General features: G+C 37.8%; 5 protein-coding genes and 1 non-coding gene across 9 annotated transcripts in view; 3 read left to right on the top strand and 3 right to left on the bottom strand.

The window, feature by feature from the left end:
- The window catches only part of LOC108140097 (glutamate receptor ionotropic, kainate 2), an 11,198-nt gene extending 7,628 nt beyond the window's left edge, over positions 1-3,570 (bottom strand). The window contains exons 1-7 of the mRNA XM_041708763.1: positions 3,386-3,570; positions 3,168-3,314; positions 2,763-2,825; positions 2,499-2,702; positions 2,234-2,445; positions 1,837-2,178; positions 966-1,397 (exon numbers count right to left, since the gene is read on the bottom strand). Coding sequence (XP_041564697.1) covers positions 966-1,397; positions 1,837-2,178; positions 2,234-2,445; positions 2,499-2,702; positions 2,763-2,825; positions 3,168-3,314; positions 3,386-3,461 — 1,476 coding nt within the window. The 5' untranslated portion in view covers positions 3,462-3,570. The remainder of the gene's footprint in view (positions 1-965; positions 1,398-1,836; positions 2,179-2,233; positions 2,446-2,498; positions 2,703-2,762; positions 2,826-3,167; positions 3,315-3,385) is intronic.
- A 2,603-nt stretch (positions 3,571-6,173) lies between these two features.
- On the bottom strand, positions 6,174-9,396 carry LOC108140131 (cilia- and flagella-associated protein 299). Its single transcript, XM_017262835.2, has 2 exons — positions 8,907-9,396; positions 6,174-6,649 (listed from the first exon to the last, which is right to left on the bottom strand). The coding sequence occupies exons 1-2, from the start codon at positions 9,234-9,236 to the stop codon at positions 6,254-6,256; spliced, it is 726 nt and encodes a 241-aa protein (XP_017118324.1). The 5' UTR covers positions 9,237-9,396; the 3' UTR covers positions 6,174-6,253.
- Positions 9,397-9,405: 9 nt separating this feature from the next.
- LOC108140115 (cilia- and flagella-associated protein 299) lies at positions 9,406-11,447 on the top strand. 2 transcript variants are annotated; one of them, XM_017262819.2, is made up of 4 exons: positions 9,406-9,888; positions 10,355-10,840; positions 10,898-11,036; positions 11,098-11,447. In XM_017262819.2, exons 1-2 carry the CDS (start codon positions 9,547-9,549, stop codon positions 10,742-10,744), a joined length of 732 nt encoding a protein of 243 aa, XP_017118308.1. In that variant the 5' UTR covers positions 9,406-9,546; the 3' UTR covers positions 10,745-10,840; positions 10,898-11,036; positions 11,098-11,447. The 2 variants fall into 2 exon arrangements, with proteins under 2 accessions (XP_017118308.1, XP_017118314.1); XM_017262825.2 differs by lacking the exons at positions 9,406-9,888; positions 10,898-11,036 and having other exon boundaries at positions 10,752-10,840; positions 11,081-11,447.
- A 96-nt stretch (positions 11,448-11,543) lies between these two features.
- On the top strand, positions 11,544-15,867 carry LOC108140106 (glutamate receptor ionotropic, kainate 2). The gene is made up of 12 exons (XM_017262810.2): positions 11,544-11,721; positions 11,778-11,927; positions 11,990-12,052; positions 12,112-12,318; positions 12,804-13,021; positions 13,079-13,228; positions 13,284-13,720; positions 13,781-13,958; positions 14,023-14,246; positions 14,308-14,445; positions 14,672-15,102; positions 15,171-15,867. Exons 1-12 carry the CDS (start codon positions 11,625-11,627, stop codon positions 15,593-15,595), a joined length of 2,718 nt encoding a protein of 905 aa, XP_017118299.1. The 5' UTR covers positions 11,544-11,624; the 3' UTR covers positions 15,596-15,867.
- Positions 15,868-17,201: 1,334 nt separating this feature from the next.
- On the top strand, positions 17,202-26,580 carry LOC108140141 (glutamate receptor ionotropic, kainate 2). 3 transcript variants are annotated; one of them, XM_017262852.2, is made up of 13 exons: positions 17,202-17,427; positions 17,505-17,651; positions 17,714-17,776; positions 18,273-18,482; positions 19,870-20,081; positions 21,669-21,827; positions 21,887-22,045; positions 22,703-22,983; positions 23,040-23,229; positions 23,515-23,876; positions 24,422-24,852; positions 25,728-25,987; positions 26,132-26,580. In XM_017262852.2, the coding sequence occupies exons 2-13, from the start codon at positions 17,528-17,530 to the stop codon at positions 26,315-26,317; spliced, it is 2,637 nt and encodes an 878-aa protein (XP_017118341.1). In that variant the 5' UTR covers positions 17,202-17,427; positions 17,505-17,527; the 3' UTR covers positions 26,318-26,580. The 3 variants fall into 3 exon arrangements, with proteins under 3 accessions (XP_017118341.1, XP_017118333.1, XP_017118348.1); XM_017262844.2 differs by having other exon boundaries at positions 17,202-17,440; XM_017262859.1 differs by lacking the exons at positions 23,515-23,876; positions 25,728-25,987; positions 26,132-26,580 and having other exon boundaries at positions 17,202-17,440; positions 24,422-24,653.
- Positions 26,581-26,892: 312 nt separating this feature from the next.
- Positions 26,893-27,037, bottom strand: LOC121467444. The gene has a single exon (XR_005977501.1). It is a non-coding gene; the product is annotated as a U4 spliceosomal RNA (small nuclear RNA).
- Between the last annotated feature and the right edge of the window lie 217 nt (positions 27,038-27,254).

Genomic DNA, 27,254 nt, shown 5'->3' with positions numbered 1-27,254 from the left:
TTAAATATTTCAGAATTATGGTTTAAATTTCATCAAAATCGGACGACTATATCATATAGCTCCCATACAAATAATAAAAATATATAAAATAACTATCAAATAATTAAGCTGCAAATCGTCATAGCTTCAATGTTTTTAAACATATTCGCAAGTAAATCATAATTTTAATGTTTTCAAAAATATTTAATTCTTGCGATAGCTGCAAGGGTATATGAACTTCGGCTTGCCGAAGTTTGCTTTCTTTCTTGTTTTCTGTGGTTTAACTTGTTTGAAAGCTATGAGCGTAAAAAAATGTAACTTTTCATGGCCGACAACTTTTGGGAAAGTTTCATGCAGTTAGCTTTAAAATTGAGGGACTAGTTTGCGTAGAAAAGGTCGGATGAGTCGGACATGGCTAGATCGACACTCCTAGTGATACTGATAAAATATTTTTGATATTTTATGGGATCGGAAATATCTCCTTCACTGCGATGCAAACGTATGACTGGAATTAAAATACCCTCTGCAAAAGTATAACAAGCTATTAAACTCAACAATCGACCGTATTTATACGGATTTTTTTTTTAAGAAAAACTAGTTTTTTTTCGACTATAAGACACCTGTTTTCTTCGGTAACATCTGCAAATGGCACTTAACATATAGAAAAGATTTACCAGGGGATTGTTAGGATTTTTAGGTGGTTGGATTTGCTAACGTCATATCTTCAAGATAAAGCAATTAAATTAATTTCGGTGTGAGGTTCTTAAGGTGGCATTGATGTGGTGGATCTGGGAGAAGCAGGAAAATTTTCCAAATTTTGTCGGTTTTTATCATCATTATTAGAAATCCAATTCTTTTTACATGTACAAAATCTGCATAAAAAAAGGGCCATACAACTAATTCTTAAATTTCAGTTGCTAATTCACTCAAACGAGGATTTTGTTGATTTTAATTTGTTGTTGTTATTTAATTGTTATTTAACTTACCCCATCGATCAGTTGTCTCACGATGCCATCCCATGTCTGGGTCACCTTGTTCAGAGCCCCGTACTTGCCATCGGGAGACATTCGGAATTCGTACTTAAAATTCAGCATTTTTGCTATTTCGTCGATGAGGTCAATGGAATAGCCCTCGTAGCGGGAGTTTCCACTCAGGACTTCTCCTTCCTCCGGCTCTCGCAGCGTGAGAAACGGGGCTCCCAGGCGGGATGAGACAATAAATGTCTTATTCGACAGCTTCTGGCCAACCCTCTTCTCGCTCTCTTCGTCGTCGTTAAGGACATCCAAGCCGTTCACCGGATCCCAAGTGGCTAGATCCAAGAAGCCGCCAGCATTTAGTTCCATGAAGCGTAAGGTGAAGAAGCTTCTTTGGCCATTCTCATTGAAGTCAATCCGTCCCGTGGAAGTCTCTTCAGATCGCTACAAAGCAGGGATAGTAACTATTTCAATTTATTAATAATAAGAAAGGAAGCAAACTTTGGCAAGCCGGAGTTTATAAGCCCTTGCAGCTATTGTAAAACATAAATATTCTTTAAAAAATATTCATTATGAATTATTTGCGTTTATAGCTAAAAACATTGAAGCTATGATGATTTCAACCTCAATTATTCGATCGTTTGAATGGCCCCTATATGAGATCGTTTTTTGATTAAAAAAATTTAAAGAATAACTCTGATTTATTCAACCATTACTAAGTCCTAAAGAACCGGAAATTAGAGAAGTTAAAATTATTTTTTTCATTTACAATATATTTTTAAAGATCCCATGGTATTTAGGAGTTTTTTAAAGCATTAATCTTTTGCTTATAAAAATTATTAATTGATATATTTGGTACCCAGCTAGATTCTGAATAACTTACCGCTTTCATGAACTCAATGATTCGTTTGCCAAATGGCCATGGTTTCTTCCGCCTGCATTCTAATTCGGGAGCAGAAAGCTCCTCGAAAATTCCGAGCTCAGTAAGTCCCTTGGAAAATAGCCAAACGGCATCATTGAGCAGTATCATCTGGGTTTTCACTCGCTCAGGCTCGACTTTGAAATAGCGCCCCTCACGTTTTTCGCGCTCCTCCCAGTCGTGGACTACGTTTTTGACGTGGAAATCGGTTGGATCCATTAGACGCACCGTTGTTATGTTGGCTTCGACCCCAGAAAGGTCTCCAAACTCGATGGAATGAGTATCCAGAAGAGGTATAAATACGCTCTGAAGGTATTGAAATGAATAAATTAAATTATAAGGACATCTTTTGAATATGCACCTGATATTCGCCTAACATTTTTAGCTCATTTGCTTGTTCCAATATTTTCAACAGGTTATCTGGAGCACAGTGCAGGATCAAACAGTTGTCAGTGGAGAGTTTAATCTCCTTTAGGAAAGGCCTATGGTCGTCATCCGGCCCCAGTTGTTTCACTGTAGTTGGGTTGCTGCTCGGTTCACCGATTTGCAAAATATCCTGAAGTTGCTGCAGCTCTAGAATGTCACAAGAATTAAATTCTTTCTCGCGTGGTTTTAGTAGAGATTACCTCTGTCCGTCTCATAGACTACAGTAAAGCTTCGCCAGCCAAAACTCTGCACAATCTCAGCCAGTCCCTGGGATAGCAAAAGGTTATCTGGATGAACATTCAGGGTCATTGTTGAGTGCTCTCGATCTGGTATAGATTCATTTGGGATCCAGTCGTATATTATGTGCGGTATATCTAGTGTGTCACATATTGAGGCAATTATGTCTGCGATGGAGCATGGGAATAACATTTCGTTTTATAGATTGAACAAATTTAAAAACTTGCCAGAACTGCTTCCTGTACTGGGCCCGAAGATGGCAATTACTCCTTGGGAAATCAAATTGCAAACTAAAGTAGAAATGGATTTTTAAGAAAGATTTGTAAATATTATGTCAAAGCTTAGTGTGTTATTTTACAGGCGATGGTAAGTCACAAATCTAATGTTGACGCAGGCTTATATTACTTATTTCAATTCTTGATTTTTTATTTTATTTAATTTCTGTTCAGCTTAGCTTTTTCACGTCTGCTTCCAATTGTCTCTCTAAATTCAAGTGTTACCCTATTCTAATCTTCACATAGTCCTTACTACTTATTCTACATTATTGGAATTATTATTATTAAATAGTCACATCTTATATCCACTTGATCTATACAGCTTCCAATATACTGCTAACTTTATCCAATACTTACCCATTTTTTCCATGATAAAACTATCATCCGTGTTGGCATACATCACAATTGGAACAAGTTCTATATTCCGCTCTAAAATGTTTGCTCGGTCCACAGCAGTTCGGAATGCGATTTCCGATTCATCTTTGTCCGATGTAAAGATGCTACCTAGAGAACGTGCGACAATTTTACTCGAATAGCCGCAGTTGAGACTGTGACCTAATTTGAAAGAAACTCACCCACCATAAACTGATTTCTATCTGCCAGAACTGGCAGTACAATCAGTAGGATATGCGTGAAGAATACCGAATACATTTTGCATGCTTTTACTTAGAGATATCCATCAAATTAAACTTATTAAGTTGACTGCCTTTGAGGATGATGTAAAGCTGGCCAAATAAATGTTCGCACGTTTTCAACTGCAATGTTCGGAGGTCTGCACAGCAATGAGCATTGCTCGACATAAGAAATTAGAACAGAATCAGAGCTATGCTAATTTTAAAAGCCCGCGAGCGAAAAAGATCCCGAGAGAGGATCCCGTGCAGTTTGTTTTGCTCTGCCCATTCTAAACAATATAAAACATTCTGAGAGCAATAAATAATTAAAAGCAAAATTTGGGAGCACAGTTTTGTTTCCACTTGAAGCGGTGCCAATAAAATGCTTTTTTTTCGTTATGACTTATGGCAGAGCCTTACATCGCGTACCATAAACTTCTTATTAAATCGTTCATAAAAAACGAACAATTTTTCTATTTCGTTAGTGAGCAATGCAGGGGGGAGGGGAAGAATGATCGATTCCGATATTTAGTGCATGCTGAACTGTTAAAAATTAATATGTCGTCAAATTGCTACAACTGCTAGATTTCGTGCCATAATTGAACTATTTTCTAAAACTAGAATATTTTGATTTTCATGCTTAATAGAATGTTTAACAACTATGAATCTATAATGATTTTCCGCTAAACCTTTTGATCGTTCCAGTTCCAGCTATAAGATATCGTTGTCCGGTATAAAAAATAAAAATAAAATCGTTATTCTACATTAATAAAACATTACTTTGTAATGAATAGATTAAAAAATGCTAGGATATAATTTTGTCATATATTTTTTCCCTATTGTTCCCATAGAAGCTATATAATATAGTTGTCCGATTTTAATGAAACTAAAACCAATGCTCTAAAATATTAACCCATTACCACATTTTTAAGAATGTGAACAACGAAGTCTTCATTTTTTTATGATTTTTGGATTGGGAGCTATGTAAAAATTTAATTTAAAAACAGCGAATCTTTATCGTATATTTTAACCAAAAAGTTTGTCACCACAAGGCAGCATCCCAGTATTTACCACGGTAAATATACCCAGAAACCAACTTAGGTCGCTCAAAATGTCCACTTAAGGCATCATCATTACTACCTTTTCATCTACCCCAATTGGAAAAATGGTTATCTGATTGGCGCAATAAAGGGAACGATAGAAGAAAAATTATGTATCACTTCATAACTTACTGATACCATCTACAAATAAAGTCACATATCTCGGAGTACACCCAGATAGGCGTCTTACTTTGAGAAAGTAAAATAAGCAAAGAAATAAAACATACAGTGGCAGACTAAAGTCTACATACGACCCCTATTATTGGAGTTTAGCCAGCTCTGTAGAGTTTCCAGTAAAATTAATGATGCAGTCTTGTTTTAAATTTAATTATAAGACAAAAAGCAAAATATCGCCTTTATTCACCAATAACTTTCGAAGTTATTAACCGAAGACTGAAAAAAGGCACTGACAAAAGTGAACATACGTTTTGTTAGACAGCTGTTTCTGGTATTCCTTTTAGCTTATAACGTAAATGTTAACGAACAGGCCTGAAAATCCTGGATTAAGCCTAGTACTCAGATTGACAAACAGTTTCGCCAGCGAAAAAACTTTATTCTTTCTAGTGAGACCAAAGTTTCCAGAGTTCACCCGAGCTTGTGTGCTTCGGTCACACTGTCAATCAGCTGGGCTTGTTGACAAACAATTTAATTTGAGAAAGTAAAATCGAAGATGTTGAATATAAACGACGCCAGAGTTAAATTTGGTATTGGAATGTTAGCAAATACGCGGCTTTTTTGTGTTTTTTTCGCGATAACAATAGCAAGCGCAGCAAATCCTGCTCGAAGGTCCACAATGCATTACTGATGGATCTCTAACTGGAAATAACTCCCATACATATATACGGGGATTCTTGATCTTTTTTAAAAACAGTGGTGCTCTCCTTTGAAAACCCGTCAAACAGCACCATCTTCTCTGACCTGCACCTCCATAAAGAATTCAGACCTGGCTAAACGAAGGACTTTTTTAAGTTATGATACAGCAGCCTTCATTAACCTTTCCATGTCGATGGCATGCCTTGTCCTCATCCAGACGCTGCGGAGTGTATGACCTTTTCTGGCCAAGGCAGCAATTTCTGGCTTCGAAGCAGGGAAGGACTGCTGGGAAAAAACATAGACTGACTATCCGGACTAACCCGGAAATTTGTGTAACCTCACAATCTTATGGATCATCCGTTAAACGGATGGTGAATAAATCTCTGTGGAAAAAGGCTATTACGCGCTGCGCCACTAACGGCTTGCATTCTAAGTGCAAAAAGCCCCTATTACTTTTGTTTTTTTTTTTGTCAACATGATTTAGAAATCAAGTTATTTAAAATTGGGAAGGTAATTTAGGTTAGACCAAAAATTCAAGGTCATCTTTAAGAAATTCTAAGTATGTGTAAAACGCATATGCATGTAAAGTATGTTTTGATATGGCTTCACAAAAAAGCAGCTGCATAGAGACAAATTTTTGATTCTCGTTACTCATCTTAGTGTTATAGAGGGTTTGATTGTACCCTAATTTTATATTCTGTGTGTAAAAGTGTCAAATTTAAGTATAAGTAGGTCAATTTGATACTTCTTAGGTCATCTTGGCTTTTGGGTGTTTTCTGAAACTTAGTTAGTTATCAGTTAAATTAAATTGACCTATGAATATTGAATTGAACTGACACTTTTTTTGTTCTGTGTATACTTTATTACTCATGCCAAAGACATAATTTTGGTGTTGACTGTATCGACCTCTCTTCACGTCTTAGACCTTCTTGCGCACAATGTGATCGTAAAAGACGACGTATCCAAACCTGGGAGAGTATACCATCGAGCGCTTTGCGTTCCGAGAGTACATATTGGTCTGGCCGCCCACCGAGATCATTTTGTGGTCGCCTCGGTGCATGAACATCAGTCCGTAGTCGTGGTCGTGCATCACGTTGTAGTTGTCACTGTCGGTGTACTTGACAATGTTGTACCGAGGATTCGAGTAGCTGAGATGGTGGGGCATGGGCTTCAGCCGCGAGCGACCACCGAAGACTCCCCGCCAGTCAGTGTGTTTCACGGTCTCGCGGAAGCAGTTGCGCCAGCTCATCTCCAGGTCAATGTAGCCGGAGATCTCTGAGCCGTCGATGTTGATGTATGAGGTAAAGACGATTGTCTGTTTGGAAAAAAGGTATAAATTAAGTTAAGATAAGATAAGATAAGTAAGACATATCTGCAGTCAACTAGTGGTGTAATCAAGTTGAGGGATAAACTGCGCTTTTTATACCCTTGCAGAGGGCAGGGAGACACATCCGACCCTATAAAATATATATATTCTTGATCAGCATCACTAGGAGAGTCGATCTAGCCATGTCCGTCTGTCCGTTTCTACGCAAGCTAGTCTTAAACTATCTGCATGAGACTTCCCCAAAAGTTATCTTTCTATTGCAGAAAGTATATAAGTCGGAACGCACGACTATAATATGTAACTCCCATCGGAAAAATAAATAAAAAAAATATTAACTGTTTTTTAATTTTTTTTCTAAATCGAGATCATAGATCATCATAGGTTATGATTTCAGAATTACGACTTTATCTTAAAGCTCCCATGGAAATAATCAAACTGTTAAAAACAAATAAATAAAAATGTAACTTTATATTTTATTTTTTTTAAATTCGTTTTGACCTATTTATAATTTGATAGTTTAGAATATTGCTTTACGATATCATATATTTTTTTCTCAAGTTCTTATAGCTTTTGAGATTATGCAACTTTTGATATATAACACATTTCGAGCTTGGTAGTTTTTCTGCGTTTCAACCCATTTCAGATGTTTATAATTACATGTGCAAGTAATCGAGGTCGATGAAAAATACGTTGGTACGACTATACAGGTAAAATAAATCTCGGTAAGCTGAACACGACCTCATCATTGAAATTTCTCCACCCTTCGGTGGAGTACCCATAAACTTTGACTCTATATATCGGCCGTACTGAATTTTACTGCCTGAACCTATAATCCTTTTGCTATAGTGAAACTTTTTGGCTAAATATCTTTAAACCCAAAAAAGTCCTAATTTTTTATTGTTAATTTTATATTTGGAAAAGAATGCCAACACATCAAAAGATCTAAAAGCACTTTTTTTGGTGGTCCTAAGAGTATGCTATAACATTTTTATGAAAACACCAAGAATATTGAAGTCAAATTGTAGTTATTTTTAATATTTGCACTATCAACAGCTTGTTTTGATACTGCTTTCTGACAAAAACAATTTTATTATTGACACCTGTAACGGTAATTTTTAATAAAACAACGCTGTACAATTTTCATGCATTGTCAAAACTGTGTGTTATGGTTTTTTCAATAGCCAAGTCATAAAGGGATTTCTCGTGGTCGTGGTTTTGATGTTTTATTTTATTGTAACTAGGTCTTGGAGCTCTGCAGTCATAGGACTTATTTCTAACAAAAACTTTTAATATCAAACACAAACACCTCTTGATGAGCTGAAAATAAAGTGACAATCGCACCTTCAACTCCAAAAATGTTTGACTTGTGACATGAGAATTCCAAATAAGAGTGCCAAATACAAAACTTGAGCAAACTACGTTGATGAAAGACTTTAAAGATTAACTAGCAAACTTCGGTAAGCAAGTTAACTTAAATTAAAAATAGTTTTAAAATTTAATTTGTAAAAATTATTTAAAAATTTATTAATATTAAGTAAATACGCTTCTTTCTTTGACTTAAAAACGCTTTTTGAAACAATTTTTCTCCCTAAATTAACGATGCATACTTTAAGAAGAAATTAATGCCTAGGCAGAGTTAGCTGCTTTGAACTAAGAAAAGTTTCCGTTTTTTTGCTTAATATCAAAAAAGTAAAAAAAAAGATAAGGCCGTTAAAAAAAAACTTGTTAAAATTTTAAAAATATAGTAACTATATCAAGGCAGCGAAATTAGCAATTAAGATAATTTTAGGGTCTAGGGTTCTAAAAAAACCCTTCAAACCGACAAAAAGAGGCTCAAAAATTAACATTTTGAAATATACAATTAAAAGTATATTAGAATAAATTCTCAGGCCAGCTTGGTGTCTTTCGACGCTTAATTTCAACAAAATTGTAACCAAACTAAAGATTTTCCTATCCGGTCCCAGAAGCTCCAATTAAAAATAAAATAGTACATATGTTATTTTCACCGCTCTATCCTGAACCAAATAAATTTTGAAAAGTCTTGGTATGCACACCACATTCTATTAGCGATACCTTTCGATTGGTGTAATGCATGTCACGATCGGACAATCACAGCAAGATTTCAATTGTGCGGCTATGCATTGTAGTCTCCTATCTACACGCTCTTGGTGCCCATCGTCACTACTTGTACCGTCGCCCATAGTGATTAGAGCATGAAGTCTTTTATAGAATGCGATTGTCTTACCGACAGAATTTTGTTCAAGTTGAGCAACTCGCGGGACTTAAACTCCAGAAGCACGGGGTCCTTGTTAGTGGGCGCCATGAGGTCGCAGAACAGGCCAATGTGGGTTGTCTTTGGCCTAATGGCCTCCAAGGCTATGTCAACCCTCTTCACATATTCGTCCGAAGTATAGGGAATCTTGGTGGTGCGATAGCCCAACTGGACGATGGTCTTGATCGTGTTCTGGTTGCTCAGATATCGGTAGTCCTCAACGGTGGCAAACGAGGTGATGTAGTCATTGTAGGTGTCGAACTCCAAAACGCTGAAATCGACATTCTTGCCCTGTGCGCTCATTTTAGTGTGATTGTTGGCGTGGATGTGGACGGACTTCAGCCGAGAGCTGATTCGTGCTCTTTGTGTGGGCTAAGAAAAAGTCCACAAAATGTTGTTTGTGATGTGTGTTTATTGTGTGTTAGTGTTCCTTATCAGAGCTATTTTTCAACTTTATGTACATTTTGTTTGGCTGTCATTTCTCGTTTCTGGCTTACACATTACACATGAAAATGGTTATTGATACATCTACGTCTATAAAGATAGCACTGTTTTAGTACTAGAGCGGCCGTTTCATTCGTATTATCTTGGTGCAGTAGCAAAACTGCTTGTAATGGATGAAAAGGAACCAGATTTAAAAATATTTGAAGCCGAAAAGCAACTGAAACAGACTAGCGATATGGAAAGAAAACACGGCACCGCCTACACTAACTACCTCAATTCGTTCATCAAGGTGGAGGACAGACGGTATCTTCCCAATGATAGTGTAGTGCTCCGCCAAGTGCCCTTGAGAGCCGCAGTGGGCACGATGGTGATGACACCTTCCCAGTTCAACGAGGTGCACCTTCCTACCCTGGGAAAGTTCATCTATTTCAGCGATAAAAGTGTCGCTAACGACCCGCTGACCATGGCTCTTGCTGAGCGCGAGAAGCTAAATGTATCGAAAACGCTGTCGGTAAGAAACTTTTCTTTCAAAATTCACTGTTCGCTAATAAAGTTTTTCTACACGAAAAATTGAATGCTAAGTCCAATTCCGATAATTCATTTTCGCAGTTTTGTATGCATTTTTTGTTTTATTTTATTTTAGTTTTAGAATCAAAGTTTTTCGTGTTATATTACTCAACTTTGATTTCAGATCGATTTTTGATGAAGTTAAGTTTAGTTAAACAAAGAGATTTTTAAATTAATTTACCTGCCGAAATAATTGTTCGTTAACTGAAGGGATGAGAAACGATTCATACACATAAGCTAAAGTGAGGAAAAGAAAACGTCTCGCAAAATTTAGTAACCTCCATGATCAGCTTAATATTTTAAATACAAATAGTAAACTGGTTCGATTCATTTAAGATTCAAAATATCATAATAAAATTGTCTAAAACATTTTTCTAATCGATAGCTAATAGTTTATCCATTTCTTTTAGACCATCATCTTTGTGAGCACACGTGACTCCAAGGGTTTTTGTGTGTCGGGCTACATTGACTTGGAGCAAAGCTTACGTTGCTTCCAGGGCGCTGGGGTCAAGGGTCACCCTTGGGCAGATATTTTCGCCGGCCGCCGTCGCCTAGAACCCAATCAACAGGATCTGAGCTTCATCACTTGGAACAATGGCAAGGTCTTTTACAACGACTCCGATAACTACAAGATTATTCCGGATGCCGTCAAGGGCCTATGTTTCTTGTACAAGGGCGATGGCTCTCTGCTCACTATTGAAAAATATATTACCGACGAGCATCCACGATGCAAATTTATAGAGTCGCCAAAACATGGATCGACTGTCATTTACGATCATCGTATACGACGGAAGATGTGATTGAAATGTTTAACAAACAAAGTGGACCAACAAATCGGATTTTTGTTTGCCGCCATAGCAAATTAAAAGTGAAATATGAAAGTCTTTTTCAATAATGTAAGTATCAACTTAGATTCTATCTCTTGCTGATTTCATTTTAGAATATATCCTAAGTCACCGACTGTCCTATACAATCATCGTATATGACGGAAGATGTGATTGAAATGTTTAACAAAGTGGACCAACAAATCGGATTTTTATTTGCCGCCAAAGCACATTTAAAGTGAAATATAAAATATTTTTTTTAAATAATGTAAGTATGAATTCGCATTTTATCTCTTGCTGATTTCATTTTAGAATACATCCGGTTCCAGAATACATGCAGTTCCGCTAGATATTGTACACAAAAGCACTTCAAATGGCCGATCCTCAAAATATTTGGCACGCAATCGAGAAGAGGAAAAACAATCGAGCGGAGGAAGTGGCGAACGGCCGGCCAGACTGTCTGATGCCGCCGACGTCATGGACAAGCGCCGCAAAGCATCCGGAGAGCACGTTGCGTATACGAGATGTGGGATGGGCTCGCTCTCGACGACTGGAGAGAGTTCGCCGGCTGAGATCCCATTCTTGGCTGTGCCACTCGGTCCGGCAGTCAATTCAGTAGGCGTGCGGAGCGCTCCAAGACTGGCTGCTTCCGTTGCGTGAAAATAAATTCCTAAGAATACCCCACTATGTGTTTTTTTACTTAGTTTTCTGTGCCAGTCTGTGTGCGTCCGTAGATATTATATATACTTGTACATATGCAGCTAAGAAGTGAAAACGAAATGGCTGGTGCATTTACAAAATTCAATTAGTTTCGAGTGTCTTGAGGTAAACAACAATTTGGAGGAAAGAAAGAAAAATGCGTTTGCGTCCAGTCCACATTTATGCACTCATAATCGCCTACTTCAAAGCCAGTCTCGCCCTTGGCGGTGACGGTCGCCATGAAATCACCGTGGGTAGGTCCTCAACAATTCGTAAAGGCTTTTGGCTCAAAATTTTGGTATACACTTAGGTGCGATCTTCTATGAAAATGAAAAAGACATCGAACTCAGCTTCGATCAGGCGTTTCGCGAGGTCAACAATTTAAAGTTCGCCGAATTGCGGTTCGTTACCATCAAGCGTTTTATGCCCACCAACGACAGTTTTCTTCTGCAGCAGATTAGTAAGTAGATAATCACAGATCTCGTAGAACTAAGTTATGAGGAATTCATCTTCCGTGTACAGCGTGTGAACTGATTTCCAATGGCGTTGCGGCTATTTTCGGACCAAGTTCAAAGGCAGCCAGTGGTACGTCGAGTGTAAGGCTAGCATATGTTCGCGTTGTGACGGTCCCCTTTCTATCGCAGACATTGTTGCGCAAATCGCAAACACGACCGGCATTCCTCACATTGAGTACGATCTGAAGCTGGAGGCCACGCGCCAGGAGCACCTGAACCACCAGATGTCCGTCAGTGTGGCCCCCTCCCTGTCCGTATTGTCGCGCGCCTACTTTGAGATCATCAAGACCAACTACGAGTGGCGCACCTTCACTTTGATCTATGAGACGCCCGAGGGTGAGTGCTGACTCAAGCTCTAAGCTTGAATGACGAAAAATTAAAACAGTTATGTATAAAGCAATAATTATATAAATAATTAATACAATAGTAACACATTTTAAACAGAGCAAACAGAAAAAACATTAAAACCTTTTCAATGGCAGTTTTAACAGTGTTTACATCAAAAGTATGGTATTTCATACCATACTGTTTGGAAACAAATAGTGGTTTTGAATTTCAATTTCAATATGCCTTACCGACAGATGGCGTTCAACCTTTATTATTTTCCACACCATTAGAATTTCACATAGCGCCATCTGCTGGTAACTTTAATTTTATAAACAATGAAACGAGGTTCTGGACTAAAGCGTTCTTTCTTGTTTTCATTTACTAATTTAAAGATTTTAGGTACCCAAATTCGAAAATCAAATTTTTAGCTTTATATCTCTCTAAAATAAAGATTTAATGACTTAAGTATGACATTTATTTTTCACTCATCTTAGGGCTGGCACGCCTACAGGATCTTATGAACATTCAAGCTCTCAACAGTGACTACGTGAAGCTTCGTAATTTGGCGGACTACTCAGATGACTATCGGGTACTGTGGAAGGAAGCAGATGAGACCCTACATGAACAGCGCATAATTTTGGACTGTGAGCCGAAAACTTTAAAGGAGCTGTTAAAGATTTCCATGGACTTCAAGCTGCAAGGACCGTTCAGGGTATGTAGCTTGATATGAAATACCCAAAACACCTTAAAAACAAAGATTTATTTAAAGAACTGGTTTCTCACGCATCTGGACACGCATAGTTCCGGACTGAAGGATATCTATAATGAAGATTTTAAGGCTAACATAACCTCAGTGCGAATGAAAATAGTAGACCCTAATCCCTTCGAAAGAAAGAAGACGCGTATTTCCAAGGTGGATGTAAGTTGAATCTGGAGTGCTCATGGGATTGGGTCTAATTTGGAATACTCCTCAGCAAATATTGGGAAACCAAACCATGCTGCCCATTCTTATCTACGACGCTGTGGTCCTGTTTGCCAGCTCAGCCCGAAATGTTATTGCTGCCATGCAGCCCTTTCACCCACCCAATCGTCACTGCGGCAGTCCTTCTCCCTGGATGCTCGGACCATTTATAGTCAACGAAATGAAGACGATCTCCGAGGATGATGTGGAGCCGCACTTTAAGACTGAGAACATGAAGCTGGACGAAAATGGCCAGCGCACCCACTTCAATCTCGAGATCTACAAGCCCACCGTGAACGAGCCCATGATGATCTGGACGCCCGATAGTGGAATTAAGACGCGTCGCCTCAATCTGGAACTGGATAGTGCCGGCAGCCCTCAGGATTTCTCGGAACAGCGGAGGGTCTACACAGTGGTAACGCACTACGAAGAGCCCTACTTTATGATGAAGTCAGTTTGCAGCAATCAAGTGGTTTTTGACAGATCATAGAATTTCTTTGCTTTCCTTAGAGAGGATCACGAGAACTTTAGGGGTCGCGAGAAGTACGAGGGGTATGCCGTAGACCTCATCAGAAAAATTTCCGAGCTGATGGAGTTCGATTATGAGTTCATGATAGTCAGCGGCAATGGCAAATACAACCCAGAGACAAAGCAATGGGATGGAATTATACGCAAACTGATAGACCATGTAGGTCACATCGGAATGGATTCTCTAAAGCCACGTATATATATTTAATTTTCTTATATCTTAGCATGCTCAAATAGGCGTTTGCGACCTGACAATTACCCAACTGCGACGATCTGTTGTGGACTTCACGGTGCCCTTCATGCAGTTGGGCATCAGCATTCTGCACTACAAGAGCCCCCCGGAACCGAAGAATCAGTTTGCCTTCTTGGAGCCTTTTGCTGTTGAGGTCTGGATCTACATGATCTTTGCCCAATTGGTGATGACTTTGGCTTTTGTTTTTATCGCCAGGTGGGTATTTGTTTGATTTACCTATTCTGAACGCCTTTCCAGGCTCATAAGCCTTTTTCAGGCTTTCCTATCGCGAATGGCTGCCACCAAATCCAGCTATTCAGGATCCAGATGAGCTGGAGAATATATGGAATGTGAACAACTCGACTTGGCTGATGGTGGGCTCTATAATGCAACAGGGTTGTGACATATTACCTAGGTCAGATATTGTTTGTAAAACTAACTGGTTACTAGTTATTGTTAATGGCATTTTCGGTTTGGCATTAGATCTTACAAATAATAAGCCAAATCCAAAATGTTCATGAAACAAATCGGTGTTAAAAAAATACAAAAGAGCAATGAAAATGCATACATATCAGTAGTTTTGCGAAATGGATATACAATTATATAATTATTTCTATACAATATGTTTTTCAAAATATTAGAGGTCCCCACATGCGTATTTTGACTGGAATGTGGTGGTTCTTCGCCCTGATGATGCTCAGTACGTACACGGCCAATTTGGCGGCCTTTTTGACCAGCAACAAGTGGCAGAGTAGCATTAAGAGCCTGCAGGACCTAATCGAACAGGACGAGGTGCACTTCGGCAGCATGCGAGGCGGCAGCACCTCGCTGTTCTTCTCCGAGTCCAACGACACTGACTACCAGCGGGCCTGGAACCAGATGAAGGACTTCAACCCGTCCGCCTTTACCAGTACGAACAAGGAGGGCGTGGCCCGGGTGCGCAAGGAGAAGGGTGACTACGCCTTCCTGATGGAGACCACCAGCCTGACCTACAACATCGAACGCAACTGCGACCTGACCCAAATCGGTGAGCAGATCGGGGAGAAGCACTACGGCCTGGCCGTGCCCCTGGGTGAGTCGTCATGCCAGCGAGTGCAGTGAATGCGGATTATCGATAGCAGTGCTTTCCATTTCGATCAGGGGCCGACTACCGAACCAACCTCAGCGTGTCCATACTCCAGTTGAGCGAAAAGGGCGAACTGTACAAGATGAAGAACAAGTGGTGGAAGAACCACAATGTCACCTGCGACTCCTTCCACGAGGTGGACGGCGACGAGCTGTCCATCATTGAGTTGGGCGGCGTCTTCCTTGTACTGGCCGGAGGCGTCCTTACCGGCGTGATCCTGGGCATCTTCGAGTTCCTCTGGAATGTGCAACACGTGGCAGTGGAGGAGCGCGTGACCCCGTGGCAGGCACTGAAGGCGGAGCTCGCCTTTGCCCTCAAGTTCTGGGTGCGCAAGAAACCGATGAGGATCTCGAGCAGCAGCGACAAGTCTTCCTCCAGACGGTCGTCCGGCTCCAGGAGAAGCTCCAAGGAGAAGACCCGCAGCAAGACCGTCAGTTAGGAGCTCTCTTGAGTTGGTTGCTTATTTAACTTTGCCATTTCAAAGAAATGGTACGCTTGTCCATATACATGCATACATATAGGAGTATATGTATGGAGCTAAATTTATAACAATATTTTAGAACACAGATGAAGCATTTGGTATATATGGTAAGGCGGCTTGGAGAACTTTGGAGGGCTTATAGATACATTTTCTGCTAAAATAACTTATTTTATTTTTCTTTAGACTCTTATGATTTAACAGTTGACAATAAACACAAATATTTCAAAAAATTGTTTTCGTTTTTTTTACTTATACTCTTGCTGATATTAAAATTGGTCAGACGATGTAAATAAGCAAGGAAATTCCCAAAACCTAAAGAGCTTAGAGTATAAACACATTTAAGTCTGTAAGCATGCCAGTTATGCTTGTTTCTACACCTAGAAAAATAAAGAAAATAATTTTTATGAACAATCTGTTCGCCAGTTGTTGTTCACAATTTTTACAGGTTTGTTAACAAAAATCGAACGCCGTTCCTTAACACTAAATTTTGTAGGAATATCAAAAAGTAGGTAAGCTTCGGTGCTGAAATGTCAAACTAAGGTTTTCAATTAATTTTTTTTTGTTAATATTCTGTTCCTATTTTAAGCAGTAAGAGACAGAACGAAAGAACTGTTAGACACTTGATTGCAAACATTTTTCTTTGAATTCTTAAACGGACTTAGTACAAAGTAAAATGTGATGCCAGTGTTGCACAACCTGTTACAAATTCAAAGGTCCTCGGTTTGAGTCAAGGTTAGATCGACTTCCTTTTTCCTGTACCTATCAGTTTATCGTATTTTCTTTCATTCTAATTTTAAAGAGTCAAATGAAATCAAAAAGAAAGTAAATAAGACAAATTTTACTTATTAGTAATTCAATAACAAAATGTTCTTAAAGTAACCCCGTTCGTTTGGAATGCGACCCTAACATTTTTTGCTCAAATTTTATAAATTGTCAAGAAACGACCTTACAAACTTTTTGAGAGCATCTGGTCTTGTTTTTTTTTACCGTTTTGACTGGATTTTTTCTGTGCATAAGCAGTTTTTCATTTTTAAATTAAAATATATATTTTATGTTGTTAAATATTATCTAATCATTTTGTTATAAATACTACTAAACAACAGGCAACTATTCTTAAAATCATAACTTTGTTATTTTTAAAATTAAAACAAAATTTTTTACTTGATCCCTATCATAAAAATTAAGCTCTCTGTGTATAATATGTTCCGATCTTAAAATTTTTTTTGGCTTTTCCCCCACTTCTGTTTGAATTGATATACTCTGCTTAGCTAGTTACGGGGCGTCCGGCTTGTCTAATTTTAGAGAACATTTAGTTTTCATTTGCTGGTCCATTTCCAGCTAATGCTCGTGCTCGTATCTGCAAGGCCTAGAGTCTAGAGACTAGACATGTGCTGGCTGCTCTTCTTGGCGTGTGAGGAATCCGTAGAACGAATCAGACTCCGCTATGCTCCTTCCACTCACAATGGTTGTTGTTCTCAATGACGTAGTAAGTCCCACATAGATCGGCCAATGCAGAGGTTAAAAAATTCAATTTTTTGTGAGGTTTTCTCAGTGCTCTTCGAGCAGTGCCCCGGTCTGGATCTGACCGAGTTCTTTTGTCCGAAATATTGCGTTGCGTTGTTTGTTCACTTTAATTTGAGGTTTTTAAAGTGCTTTCGACGGAAGGAAAATCGAGATTGTGCATATACGATCAAATTTATGCACAGCATACATAGATGACAATGTCGACTCTAAAGTTTTTAGTTCTTGTGACACTGATTTCATGCAGCGGCGCCAATGAAGATCCTCTGGTAGTAAAAATTGGTTGGTTAAAAATACAAGGGTTCGATTGAAATTCGCAAAATATTCGCACTGCAATTTCGTTTAGGAGCCATTTTCTTCGACACGGAAATGAAGTTGGCCGAAGCCTTTACTGTGGCAGTGGAGGAAGTGAATGCCATAAATCCTGATCTGAGATTGGAACCAATCAAGCGCTATCTGAGTGTTGACGATAGCATTGTGCTGCAAGACCTGTGTGAGTCAACCATACTAATGGGATAAGTCTGCAAGTAGACATTTCAATATCACTCCCTTTAGCTTGTGACTTGATTGGAAATGGGGTGGCCGCTATTTTTGGACCAAGTTCAAAGACGAACAGCGGTAAGTTTCTTTTTCCTTTGTATGCCCACTAGTTAAATTATTTTTAAATCGAATCATATGCTTCGGTGTCATAAAATAGTGTGTGCCTGCATATACGTACGTATACAAATTCATAAAAAAAAAGCAGAAAATTAGCGAAGAAGATGCAGAGTCAAACACATTTTGTCTGCGTTTCTTGAGAGAATTTCTAAAGGCTCGTCAACCTCGTTAATGATTCTTCAAAATAGCCAAACACACTCACATATGTTGGCCGTAAAATTGGATCCAAATATTTTTGCAGTAAATAAAGGGTACGGTGGTCGGGGACACTTTGAACTGCTGCCAAGAAAAATCCCCAACACATTTGCTTCTGTTGTGCTCTTTGTGTTTTGATCGCCACTTTCGTTGTGTGATTTCGTAGTTCCCCGGATCATTCTAAACAAAAATATACAAGTCTTAATAATTCTGGCTCACTTCCCACATTATCTCTCTCTCTTTCTCTCTCTTTAACCTATAGATATAGTCCAAGTTCTGTGTAATATGACGGGTATACCGCATCTGCAGTTCGATTGGCAACCCCAACTGTCGGCCAGAGAACGTGTCAACCACCAGCTTACTGTGAATGTCGCGCCAATGGAACTATTACTTTCCTCAGCTTTTTCTGATATTTTGGGTAGCAAGAGCTTCGACTGGAAGTCCTTTACCATTGCCTACGAGAAAAATGCTCGTATGTACTGAATTTACATTTATTTTTAATAGTCTCAATATTTGTTTGATTCATCAGGTTCTTACCAGAATGTTTTTAAGTTTAAACGATTAACGAGTTTACACAGTTTTTAAGCGCTTATAAAACAACATAGCAGAAAGAAAATTTCTCACTTTACAGTAGCAGACAAAAATCCGGACAGGCAAAAAATGTTAGTTTGGTAAATTTTTATGTTTGTTTTTTTTTAAAGAACCTTTTTAATTAACGAACTTAATGAACGTTTTTTTTAGCCTCAACAACTCTTTTTTGATTCCAGGGTGGTTTTTTTTACAAAAAAATTTTACAACTTAAATTATTGATAATTTTTAAAAACTGAACCTTTAACAAAATTTGTTTTTTAATTTTCAAAGTAAATTTCACAATATATGAAACTTTACCATTAGCGCTAATATCGCTGAGTCTTAAAATTTTCCATCGCAAAGCCAATATGTAACCTTTATGTGCTTCAGTCATTTTTGATATGTTTCACTTTTTTTATTTATTTTTTGCACCAAAAGCTTAGGTAAATCTACCTAACTAGATTTTAATACTAAAGGCTTCTACCTTGTTGGCACCTAAACCTGCTGTTTTTTCTGAAATTGTTTTTTTTGGAATATATGATAGGTAATGCCGAATAAAACTACAAAACCATACCCTAGGTGTCCGGATTTCTTTGTCCACTACTGTATTTACAAGAACATGACAGATCGGATTACAATTCAAGGATTTTCTGGCAGTCTCTATATATACATTTGTGTAACTCAGTTTTTTCAATTTCAATGAACTTAAGCCAATAATTACTTAACGAGTTAATGTGAGGGTTTTCGGAAGTTAACTCTGCATTTACAGAAGGAAACAATTTCAAAGGGCTCTTTGTGAAGATGATTTAAGATTGAATACGAGAGAATTTTAGTTAAGCAAATAAAAACCAAATTTTTTTACATCTTCACATTACTTTCTTAACACATTTTTAGACGAGACAGATGTATTTCAAGGAAAATGCAAGTCTAAATATGGTGAAAATATATTCCGAAATTTTAATAAGTGATAAATACAATTAATGTTAACTTTCGTAAAGAGAACAGAACATATTTTAATTTAGCTGGAAATGAACTTGATCCATGACTACGAACATAAGTACACATTTTATAAAATGGTAGCGATTTAATGCTTTTTGTTGATCTGCATGTAAACAAATTGAAAATTTGTCTCCAATATCTTATTCGATAAATAGAATCCGGAAAAACATTATTGTATTATATTTTCTGTACTTTACATCATCCAGGTCTTGAATCCGTAGTAGTCTGTTGCAAGCCTTTTTGATCACTCCCATTTTATCCTAACCCTTACCTTTGACCTTTCCCAAAAGACCTCAATCGTCTGCAGCACATCCTAGCATGGAAACAACTCCATAAAACAGGAATCAAGATGCAGGAATTTGAGCGGGGAGGGGACTATCGAGTTCTCTGGAAGCGCATAAACAACGCTCGTGAGAAATTTGTTGTGCTTGACTGTCCGTCCGACATTTTAGTGGACGTTATCAACGCCTCGATTGGGTTTAACATGACTGGGTCATTTAATGTGAGTATTGAAACCGTTCTCTCTCTAAGGCTTTTGCAATTATTCGACATTTAACCTCTTGAAAAGAGTGCCTTTAGTCAATTGTTTCTAACTCAATGAAACAGGTATCTCTTTATTTTTTAATTTTGCATCATAATTAATATTAACCCATCAAGTTATAAATTCTAAAGCTAGAAAAATGAGTCCTACTTAAAAATAGGTAAGCTAGAACCAAGATATTCAAATTATACAATTTTCGCCCGAAGTTGTTTCTATGGAAATCTCCTTGAAAAAGGTGATTGACCCATAATTTTATGCCAATTTTTCATGAGTTAATGGATATGTTTTCTTAAATTTAGGGAAATTTTCCTTAAGTTTGGGCGATGTTTCTAAAAATTTTTCTTAATGAAGTGCAATGTTTCTTAAATTAAGGGAAATTTTTTTTTCAAGAAAATATATACCTTATAGGGTCGGAGACATCTCCTTCACTGCGTTGCAAACTTCTGACTGAAATTATAATACCCTATCCATGGATATAAAGACAAAAGACTATTAACTTAATTTAAGAAAATATATTCATTAAAAACTATAAAATAACTGAGTTTTTGTTTATTAAGTTTGAATTTAAAAACAACTAGTTATTTACATTTACATTGACTGGGCTGGGCTAAAGTTTAAGTTTATTATTTGCAATGCATTAACAAATCGTTTCTAGATGAGTATTTCTAGTAATTAGTTTCCCAAATATTAGATATCCGTTACTTAGCCAACAAATTTCGAACTAAGTATTCCTACTACAAAACGATCGAAGTTTAGGTGGCGTCAAGTGTCGAACTGCATAGACAACACTATCAGCTAAGTGCGTGCAGCACCCCACCTCCCGCTTACAGTTCTTTCGTTTTGACTCTCTACTGAAGCGATTTCAGGCAAGCAGCGGCTGAGAGGCGGCACAGGGGCGGCAGAGCGGCGGAAGAGGACTCCGAAGCCCCAAACCTTCTAAAATATTAGCTTCATTTTGAAAATTTATGTGTTTACCGATAGGTATGACCGAAACACACACACAAAGTCCAACACATAAAAGCTAACATGTCTCATAGCGACGTGACAGACGTGTTAAGTGTTTTGCGATTTGTGGGCGTGGCTCCGTTTTGATATAAACTTGCGCTGCGTAGGATAAACTAGAATCTTTTGATTGATTACTAGATTTAACATTACTTTAAGGAAATCTGTTTGGTTTTTATAGTGGTCACAGCAAAACGATCACCCTCAGATCAGCTGTAGCTTGTATCACTAACCATACAACATGGTGTATGGTTAGTGCTTGTATCCAAATAAATATTTATAATAATACTAAGTCTTAAAATACATTTAAAAGTTACCATAATATGAGAATTTTTAGATCAATAAATTATAATTTTTTTCTCCGAAAACATTCTGCGAAATTCGCTTTTATTCGGCCGATTTTTATTCTGAGGGTAGTTACTTGGGAATTAAACATAGATTCGAGAAATCGACCCGTAGGTAGTACATCCGCGTTACAAAGGCATACATAATTTAACAACTACTAACATAAATTAAGTACAAAAATAATTTTATTTTTTTACGCAGCATCTATTTTTAACGGATCTGGATACCCACGTGAGCGGCATCGATCGTTTCTATTCTAGGGAATTTACTGTGTCTGTGGCGGCTGTAAGGTTACGATCCTATATTCCCCCGCCAGTTCACGATGAAATTGATGTATTTGACAACGAGGTCGACACCAGGGTATGATCGAATGACATAACTCGCCTGATTTTGTGCTCATTTCAATAACTATCTTAAAGTTTGATTCACTTGGAACTCAGCTTGTATATGACTCGGTTGTTCTGTACTATAACGCTCTTTTGGTAATAAGCCAGCGTCCAGGGTTCTACGTTCCTCAGTTTAGCTGTGGGCGTGGCTTTTGGCAGCCAGGACCGCGTTTGGTAGACCAAATGAAAAATGTAAGTTATAGATAGAAATATACAAATTTTCACAACCTTCTTATACTGTGTTTATAAAACGAGTTTTCAAAAAACTGATTTAATATACAATATTAACACCATAAAATATATAAAATAATATTATTTAGTTAATATAGTATTAAAAATATTATATTTTTAATTAATGTTTTTTAAGCTATTATATACATTAAATTTGTTTCGGAATAGTTATTAGTAATTACTATTCCGAAACAAATTTAATGTATATTATTAGTAATTACTATTCCGAAACAATTTTAATGTATATAATACATAATATGGTCGTCATAAAAAGGTTACCAAATTTTGTTACTAAACTCTATAAAAATAAATATATTAAATATTATGTAAATATTAAAGACTTTTAAAATGAAAAAGCGCATACTTTAGTTACCAAGCCATTTGAAAGAAAAAATTTGTTATACATCAACCAACATGAGTTTCAATAACCTGCTCTATGGCATTGCGTTAGTGTTTTTAGTTTACTTTTTGTTTTCTTTTTTCTAGCACTGTTGACTTAAAAAAATGTTTTTAACTCGTCTTCCGTAAATTTTCGGGATACACGACATTTTTAATTCTTTAAAAAGTTATTTTGTATTATACTTCCATACTCAAATTTAGTAACACTTTTTTTTTTAGATTTCTCCAAAGCAAGTCAAGCCTCCCTTCAAAACCCAAAGACTACAAATAAATACTGATGGTCAGCGCGAAGATTTCAATCTTGAAGTTTTCAATCCCCTCATCGATCGCGTTACTCATATATGGAACAAAGATTATCAACTCGTGGACTATGAACAATTAAGGGAGAATTCGACTCAGGCCGTTAAACAGAGACGTATGGAAAACAAAGAGGACTTCTCCCAAAAGCCAGTTCGGTATACAGTGGCAACTCGGGTGGGCAAACCCTACTTTAGTTGGCGGTTAGTTCATAATATTACGCTGCTGTGAAAACATAAGCTCGAAGTGTTTGTTTTAGTGAGGAACCCGAAGGAGTTCACTTCGAGGGAAATGAACGTTTTGAAGGCTATGCCGTGGACCTAATTTACAAGTTGGCCCAGGAATGCAAATTCGATTTTAACTTTGAACCTGTCAGGGACAATAAATATGGGAGCTACGATGCTGTCACAGATGAATGGGATGGCATTATTCGACAATTGATTGACAATGTAAGTATAACTACAAAAATTACAAGCTAACTTAAAGCGGGACAAGAAATCATTACCGTATATCGTTCTACTCGAAATCGTCGTTTTATTGCGCTTTAAATGTATGGCTTTTAACACAAATTCAAGCAAGAAAGAAACCAAAAACATCTATATCTGGAGTTATAAGCGTATATGTTGAAACAAGTTTTTCAATAATTTTGCAATTTTTCCTATAACTAAAACCTTTATGATAGTAGACTGATTTTATTTAGGTAAGAAATATTTTTTAATATTATTTTACGACAGAATGCACAAATTGGAATATGTGACTTGACCATTACGCAGGCGCGTCGGTCGGTGGTGGACTTCACTGTTCCCTTCATGCAGTTGGGAATAAGTATTTTGTCGTACAAGGAGCCACCGCCGAAGGCAGACATGTACGCCTTCCTTAATCCGTATGGAGTCGAAGTTTGGCTATATGTAATGATTGCCATGATGATCACCGCCCTGGCCCTGATTCTTACCGGTCGCATGGATCAATTCGAGTGGGAGCATCCGGTGGAGAATGTGGACCACGAAATGGAGCGGGAGAACATCTGGCATCTGAACAACACCATGTGGCTGGTGCTGGGCTCGATACTCAATCAAGGCTGCGATCTTTTACCAAGGCAAGTGGTTTATATTCAATTTGTTGCATTTAATGAAATGTCAATAGGGATGGAAAAGGATTAGGACTAGCTAGTTTCATCTGCATATCACCTCAGATTCATCAGCTATATACGGATAGCGTGGGAAACTTATCTATGTTAAGATCTGAAGCTTAACAATCGTTAGTTGTCACTTTACGAAATACATTACTACTTGTTTTTTAAATGTTTCCAGCTCTCTAGCTGTGTTCACATACGGGGGGACTAAAGATCCTTTGCGAAAACATTAAAAATAGATATCGGGATATATTAAACGTAAACTGTTTAGATTGAACATGCAGACTTCTTTGAGTGACACTGCGAGCGTATACAAATTCTCCCGACCGTTGGGAGTTATAATCAGGGAACTGAATTATTGGTTTATGGTCTTGTTTTGCATGGGTTCGTTCTGTCAGTCGGGGAACTCGATTATAGCTCAGAATCTGTGAACTTGCCATTTGTAATTGTAGCCGTAATATAGATTTGGTCATAGTCGTAATACTTGTCGTACTTGCTTATTTTTTTAGAGGTCTGCCCATGCGTTTGCTGACCGCCTTCTGGTGGATCTTTGCCCTGCTCATATCCCAGACCTATATAGCCAAGTTGGCTGCATTTATCACCTCTTCGAAGATTGCTGGCAACATCGGCTCTCTCCATGATCTTGTTGACCAGAACAAGGTTCAGTTTGGCACCATCCGCGGAGGCGCCACGTCGGTGTACTTCTCGGAATCGAATGACACTGAAAACCGGATGGCGTGGAACAAGATGCTGTCCTTCAAGCCGGATGCCTTCACCAAGAACAACGAGGAGGGCGTGGACCGCGTCAAGCTAAGCAGGGGAGCTTACGCCTTCCTGATGGAGACAACCAATCTGCAATACTACGTTCAGCGAAACTGCGAGCTCACCCAGATTGGGGAGAGTTTCGGCGAGAAGCATTACGGAATAGCAGTTCCACTGAGTAAGTTGTCCCGAGATATATTCATTTGAAACATATTTGATTTAATTTGTATTATTTGTAAAAGAAGCTTAAGAGTTTTCGAAAAGGTTGTAGTTTGTTTTAATGTTAGGTCTAAAAGTCCATCAACAAAGTCATGATCCGACAAAGGCGTGCAAGCAAGTGAGTCAGTAGGAGAGGACCAAGATATATCTCGGAGATCTTAATCTCTCTAAATAATCAATTGATCCCTGTCAGAAAGAAGAGGTAGAACAATCTGTGATATTCATATATTAAACTGTCAGATCCAGGGGGGTTATAGCAACAGGTTACAAAAATAGATAAGGCATGTAAGGAAACTTTTTCACTAACAAACTCTATTCCATTGGGGTAAACAGGCTGAATTATCTCGAATGCAAGACTGGAGTAAACAGCAATAAACACCCTATAACGCGATCGGTTCTATAGGTTATTTGGAAATACTTCGATGGAAATACTTGGAAGTCTCCGGTTTCAGTCAAGTTTCTGTGAAGATTTAAATAAGTTCATTAAAGCAGCAGTGAGCGTAAAGCCTAGGTATCATCATTTTAAGTCTCCTTACATTTTGATAGGCTAGAAATATAGAATTATTCAGTTTTTTGGAAAAGACTATAAATGCGGAGGCCGATTATTATATCTTTGTCAACATCAGGCCAAAAACATTAAAAGCTTTTGGAGAAACAGATTTTTTAAAAGAGGATATCTTGCGGGCGAATGAAAATTTAAACTGTTCAATGAAAATTTAAACGGCTCAAAAATCAAAATTAACTCTGAATATAAGTTAAAATATGTGCAAAGATTTTAAATTTTATAATAGCAAGCATTGAAAGCTTGTCCTAATGGCTTATATTTTCTTGCAGATGCTAACTTCCGTTCCAATCTCAGCGTGGGAATTCTCAAGCTCAGCGAGCAGGGTGTCCTTTACAATCTACGCAACAAATGGTTTAACAACAATGAGAGCACCTGTAATTTGGATGCCTCGGCAATTGATGACGGCCAGTTTGATATGGAATCGGTGGGGGGACTGTTTGTGGTGCTTATCGTGGGCGTGATCATTGCATTTATGATTGGCATTGCAGAGTTTTTATGGCATGTGCACCGCATCTCGGTGAAGGAGAAGGTATGATATGTACTAAACCCAGAAAACAAAACAAACTACAAACTGCCATAATGACATTTTTGGGTCATTTTGTTTTTTAGTGTTCTTTGAGTTTTCGCTTCCCTCCCAAATATGCAATTAAGATACAAACAAATTCAATTTTAGATTCCACCAATGCTTGCTTTGAAGGCAGAGTTTCACTTTCTCATTCGATTCTGGTTGACCAAAAAGCCGCTTCACACCTACCGGCAGAGCCGTGATTCTACGTCGACTGGCTACTCATCGCTGGAGCAAATTTCGAGTGCCTCGAGTGCGAAGAAGAAAAAAAAGGTCAACAGGATTGCTTACTAAAGCAGGGGCAAGGCTTACGTACATTCAGCAAACTATAATTTAACGTAGAATTAGGATAGCTTAAATCAGATGTGCAGTCCGATTCTTTATTGCCCTTTTAATTTTGTAAATTTTCTCAGTGTACGCTTGTTTGAAAGGACTACTATGAATCAAATTTTCCGCCAAATTCTTACGAACTTTTTGAGCACGCCGGTTTTATATCTTAACTTTAAAGAATTTTGATCATTAAATATATATATGTACATATAATATATAAATAAAAACTCTGTTTTTACTACACCAGTACCAAGAAAATATACGTACTTAAATTTAAGATTTACTTTTAATTTTGGTTTTTATGCTTGAATTTTTGCGTATATGTTTAAAAGCATTGATTTGCAGCTCAATTATTAGATAGTTCTTATGACAGCTATATTTAATTTTTTTTTTGGTGTACCACACTTGCTATTACTTTTCCCTCGAGTGAACGTTTACTTCAAATTCTCCGTGGATCCGATAAGGGAGCACTTCATAACCAGCTATTTCCAGTTTATGGCATAACTAATTTCACTTAATTTAAATTTATTGTTAAGTTAGCCCTCGAGGGCCTTAAAAAATTGCCACAGTGTACAAGATCGTTGATCCTGACGCTGGGCGAGATATTGGCTTTAGTTTTCAACTAGCAATAATCGCAGCTCAGTTGGGACTTCATGGCTTGCGATATTGCCACTGCACAAGGTTGAAGGATGCATTCGGCGAAAATGTTGAATACCTCTATAAGGAGAATGCTATAACAGTTTGGGAATTGTTTGGGCTCAGATTATGGGAATGTTCAAGAACGTTCAACCGCCAGAAACCAGTTGACAGTCTGTCACCCCTTAAATTAAATGACCAACTTCAATCGCATCGCCTCTGGTCCTAGCAAATATTGAGAAACTCCACAAAAGCTGAAACTTGT

Source organism: Drosophila elegans, unplaced genomic scaffold, assembly GCF_018152505.1.
Source record: "Drosophila elegans isolate 14027-0461.03 unplaced genomic scaffold, ASM1815250v1 contig_397, whole genome shotgun sequence".
In the NCBI taxonomy this organism is placed as follows: domain Eukaryota; kingdom Metazoa; phylum Arthropoda; class Insecta; order Diptera; family Drosophilidae; genus Drosophila; species Drosophila elegans.
This window is presented reverse-complemented; position numbering and strand designations above follow the sequence as displayed.